The sequence below is a fragment of the Acanthisitta chloris genome, unplaced genomic scaffold (assembly GCF_000695815.1).
Source record: "Acanthisitta chloris isolate BGI_N310 unplaced genomic scaffold, ASM69581v1 scaffold30789, whole genome shotgun sequence".
NCBI classification, from domain to species: Eukaryota; Metazoa; Chordata; class Aves; order Passeriformes; family Acanthisittidae; genus Acanthisitta; species Acanthisitta chloris.
In genome coordinates, this window is record NW_008690277.1 from 1 (window position 1) to 4,766 (window position 4,766).

At 41.4% G+C, this 4,766-nt stretch overlaps 1 protein-coding gene across 1 annotated transcript in view; it reads left to right on the top strand.

The window, feature by feature from the left end:
• The first annotated feature begins 1,660 nt into the window (after nucleotides 1-1,660).
• Nucleotides 1,661-4,766, top strand: part of YTHDC1 (YTH domain containing 1) — a 19,431-nt gene continuing 16,325 nt past the window's right edge. The window contains exons 1-3 of the mRNA XM_009081764.1: nucleotides 1,661-1,794; nucleotides 3,838-3,939; nucleotides 4,558-4,766. The exon at nucleotides 4,558-4,766 is cut by the window's right edge and continues 111 nt beyond it. Coding sequence (XP_009080012.1) covers nucleotides 1,749-1,794; nucleotides 3,838-3,939; nucleotides 4,558-4,766 — 357 coding nt within the window. The 5' untranslated portion in view covers nucleotides 1,661-1,748. The remainder of the gene's footprint in view (nucleotides 1,795-3,837; nucleotides 3,940-4,557) is intronic.

The window sequence follows — 4,766 nt, forward strand, 5'->3', positions numbered from 1 at the left end:
TTTTAATATCTGCTCTAATTTAAAACATACACACACCCCCGGACCTATTTTTTTGCCCCGCGGGTTTTTCTGTAGTTAGTTCAGTGAAGGTTGTTGGGGGGGGTTGTTGCGGCGAACGCTGCTCGAGTTGTGCTTGGTGGGTAGATCTGAATGCAAGCGCTCAGACGATTTCAGAGCCGTTACTCCGGGGTAATAATCTGGATGGTTTAATTAATATGGAGTAATTGCTCTAGAATAGCGTAATCGCAGCGCTTAGAACCATACACGGACTCTGGAGTGATCTGTGTCCTACCATTCCGATTACACCAGTCAGTCCTCACAAAACAGGCCGTTTTAAGAAGGAGAACCCAAGTTTAGATGTAGCAGGTTGCTGCTCGGTGGTTAGTGCAGATAATTGCAGAGTTAGAAAAAAGGTAAAGTATCACCTTGTTGGTGTGGTTTGGTTTAAGTTGGTTTGGATTTCTGGGGAGAATATCTTTCCTAGAATCATAGAATCAATCCAGTTGGAAGAGACCTCCAAGATCATCGAGTCCAACCCTACCGTCATTACTAGACCATGGCACTAAGTGCCACATCCAGTCTCACCTTGAAAACCTCCAGGGATGGTGAATCCACCACCTCCCTGGGCAGCACAGTCCAATGCCTGACTACTCTCTCTGTAAAAAATCTCTTCCTAATAGCCAACCTAAACCTCCCCTGGCAGAGCTTGAGTCTGTGCCCTCTTGTCCTACTGCTGGTTGCCTGGGAGAAGAGACCAACCCCCACCTGACTCCAACCTCTTTTCAGGGAGTTGTAGAGAGTGATAAGGTCACCCCTGAGCCTCCTCTTCTCCAGGCTAAACAGCCCCAGCTCCCTCAGCCTCTCCTCACAGCACTTGTGCTCGAGTCCCTTCACCAGCCTCGTTGCTCTTCTCTGGACCCTCTCCAGTACCTCAGTATCCTTCCTGAACTGAGGGGCCCAGTTCAGGAAGCTTCATGTGAAGCTTTTTGCCGGATGTGTGTCCATAAAATGACTTTGTCAGGGTGGTGAAGGTTTGCTGTCTCTAATATTGCTTGTGAAGCTAGATCAATGGAAAATTCCCACTGGTTTTTGTTCGAACTGATAAATAAAATTACTGCTAGTGCTTAGTTCTTAATGGTAAGACTGGTGGAGTAGGGTATGATCAGGTTATGTTGAAATGGATTTGAGCTGTCACTGTGGATGAGCAGTGAACTTGAAATGTTTGCTGTTGTCATATATGAATTTTTATTCATATAATCATATATCCAGATGGGCTTGATTTTTGTCATTGTTAGTGTTTTTTCGTCACTGACAGTAGTCAAGCCATGAGTAGCAGACACAGTATTTTTTATGTTTTGTGCTTCAATTTGCTTCTGAGCATCTGCCCTATGAAAGGGATTGTTTTGAGTTAATACCAGGTGTTAATGCACATTTGTTTGCAACTGAACTTATTTCTGCTGTAAGGGCTCCCTTTGGAAGAGAAATGCTCTTTTACTGCTTTGAAAAAGGGCAGAAATACAGCTTGCGTACCTGTTGAGTTTGAAATCACCTAGTCTTCTCTGTGTGTCTGATCAGATTTTTTACTTGGACTTGAATAGATCTAACACTAATGGCCAACAGAGGAAAAACGGCCTCCCCAGGTTACTTTCCTGCTGTTTTGGGTGAGTTGAATTTGTTCACAGAAGGATCCAACATGCTCCAGAGCCAAGAAAAGATGAGTTGCGAGAGAGCCCAGTTGGGAGTAACTAATGAAAAGGCCTTATTTGGTCCCTCCCCCTTCAGTGGTGATGAACTGTAAAAAAAAAAATCTGTACTGTACTGTTTTTCTGTTTCTGCTTTTGTGCTTTTCCCGATACTTCTCTGTCTGAGATAATTTAACTCATCAGGTTCAACACTGACAGTGGCAGTTGAGTGAAAGGAATTATTTTGTGGAAGTCATTTAAGCAGTGTATCCAGTGCAAGTGAGAGACAGGAACGAGACTGCTAAATAAGTCTGGAAATGTGTTTTTAAATAAATCAGATAGATGTATCTACAGAAGGGGATGGGGAGGACTTGTCCTGCTCCTGTCTCTTGCGTGCTGGTTTAAGGTTCCAGCTACAAATCAGGCCAGTCTAACCTGGAAGGGATTTGTCAGAGAGTATGTGCCAGACTTCTGCTTTCTGTTAAATTTTCCTTCTCATTTATTTCTTAACCAACTGATTGAGGAGTGTTTTATCACCTCTGAATGCTACTGCACTAGGTAGGTTAAATGTAGTTTACTCAAGTATGCTGCTGTCTTGCCAAGAGGGGAAAAAAAGCTAAGGTTCAGTACATGTCATCTGAGATGAGTATGTTTAATATTCTAATCCTAGTGCACCTCTTTTTCATTTGTGTCCAGAAGAAAAATCTTGTGCTCCGAATTTGCCAAGTGTTCTGTGGGGAAGCAGAATTCAAGCCAGGGAATTGCAGCCCATGCTTAGCAGTCGCACAGCCACGAATCTGACTCTCATGGGTTTAACACTAACAGCGAGAATGTTTGCTGTGGATATATAGGTATCTGCAAACACAAAGGGCTGTTGCTGAGAGAATTGTGATGCAAGTTCGTGTTGCATTTAGATGCCTGCTGACTGTAAACTGCCAGGGAAAGGTTTGACCCACCTCCCTCTGCACTGCTTCCTCTGCATTAGCTACACCAGTTGGGCAATTCAAGGATCACTTCTGCATTCACCTACCATAGAAAATGTGGAGAAGTGCCAGCAGGAAAGCTAGCACACATGCTGACTTCAGATTTGGTGGTATGTAGTAGAGAGACAATTACAATATCAAGTTTTTATATGATGTGATTTGTCTTTTTTTTTTTTTTATTTAATAACAAGTTGTAAAAATTATTTCATGATGCAGCTCAAGATTATGAGCTAGACAAGTTGCCAGACTCTGGAGGACTTCATTTGCTGCAATACCCCAGTTTTATCCAGTACAGGAGTCCTTACCTGCATCTTCTACACAGCTTGTCAAATAGCTGAATCCTTGGAGTTTGCTCTGCTTTCTCTTTCCTGAGCACAGAAAATGGAATCAATAGTAAAGTGGAAAGAATTAAGAATTCTGGACTTCGGGAGAAGAAATATGAGATTCCCAAATTTAATACCTTTTCTGTTACTTTTCCCTTTGCATGCTTAGGCTTGTTTTTTAACTCTTGTGTTTTAACATGCTTGGAGTATAGATCTGCTGTCTTAAAGCTGGTGAATCTTTCTGCTGCAGTCACCATATATCCCCTTTGGTTTTGGGCAAAGTGAAATAGTCAGAAACAGTGACAAAGTCTAAAAGTTGTGTGACCAAGTGTGCACATTTACTGCTTCTAGCATGCATTTTCTTAAACATTTGACCTTTTGAGCCAGGTGAATTAGTTGGGTTTTTTTCAGAACAGCTCAGTTAATTATGCAGCTGATAAGCACTACTTTCCCCTTACTCAGTGGGGTGGCCTCACTTACGTTTTTTATGACATTCAGACTTTCTCCCAGTCTTCCTTTTTCTCAAATTTTGTACAGGCTTTTATGTTAAGCTTTCATTTGTAGGTCAGCTTTCCTGCAAAGCTTGTGTGACAGGAGGAGCCAGCTTGGACCTTGCTCAGGGGTCTAAATGCGTACTGTGATGTATTTCAATTCTTTTATTTGTTTGCTTGATCCTTCTAACCAAAATTGTGGAAATAAACCAAGATCATGTTAATTTTTGCCTTGTGGCAGATCTGTAACCCTAAAGGAAATGTCTAGGATTGTAAATACTAGTTCTGGTGTTTACATATCCAGACTTTTTATAGGGTTTGGGTTGTGGTTTTTTTAATCTTTTCTGTGTTTTTTCAGATGGTGAACTGAATGTCCTGGATGATATTTTGACTGATGCTCCTGACCAAGATGATGAGTTGTATAACCCCGACAGTGAGCAAGATAAAAGTGAGAAAAAGGGTAGGTGACTTTGGTAGTGGATGTCCTGCAGGAACATTAATGATAAAAAACATCTGCCTTACTACAGTAAAAGTTTTTGAAGTAGCACATTTTATAACCTGATTCAAAGAGTTCAAGAGTTCAAGAAGTCTTTATTTCATGGGCATGTGATTTTTCACTTGACTTTCCAAGCAAACAGTCAGCTCAGTTTCCTTTTGTCTCAAAAACAGTTGCTGAGTTTGGCTTGTTTGGAATAACTCGCTGTTGTGAAGTGACTGCCCTTTTTTAGTTATGTGAAGTGAAATGGAACAAGGGGGTCCCAGAGTCTTGTTCCAACTCAGTCCTTGATTTGGCTTTAGGGCAGTCCCACAAGCGTTGTAATTTAACATTCCTGTATGTAAAAATTAGAAAATGCCTACCAAAGCCTAAAGAATTGCTCTTGTAGAATGAAATATGTTTTTAGAACATGAGGTGTTATTAAGCAGCAGTTTTGAGTGTTGCTGCAAGACCTTCGACTGGAAGATGCTCCCTCTGACTGCAACAGGGGAATTATGTAAAACAGGAAAAGTAGGAACCTCTGCACAGTTCTTGTCTTGATGTAGGAAATAACATTGAATTTGATATTTCTTTCTATTTAAGGATCAAAAAGAAAAACTGACAGGATGGAAAACGCTGAAAGCAAGAGACAGAAACCTTCTGTGCACTCATCGAGGCAGATGATGCCAAAGCTTCCTAGTTCATCAGTTAGCAATAACAAGAGAATAGTGAGTACGAAAGGAAAACCAGTATCAGAGTACAAGAATGAGGAGTATCAGAGGTCTGACAGAAACAAGCGCCCAGATCCTGAT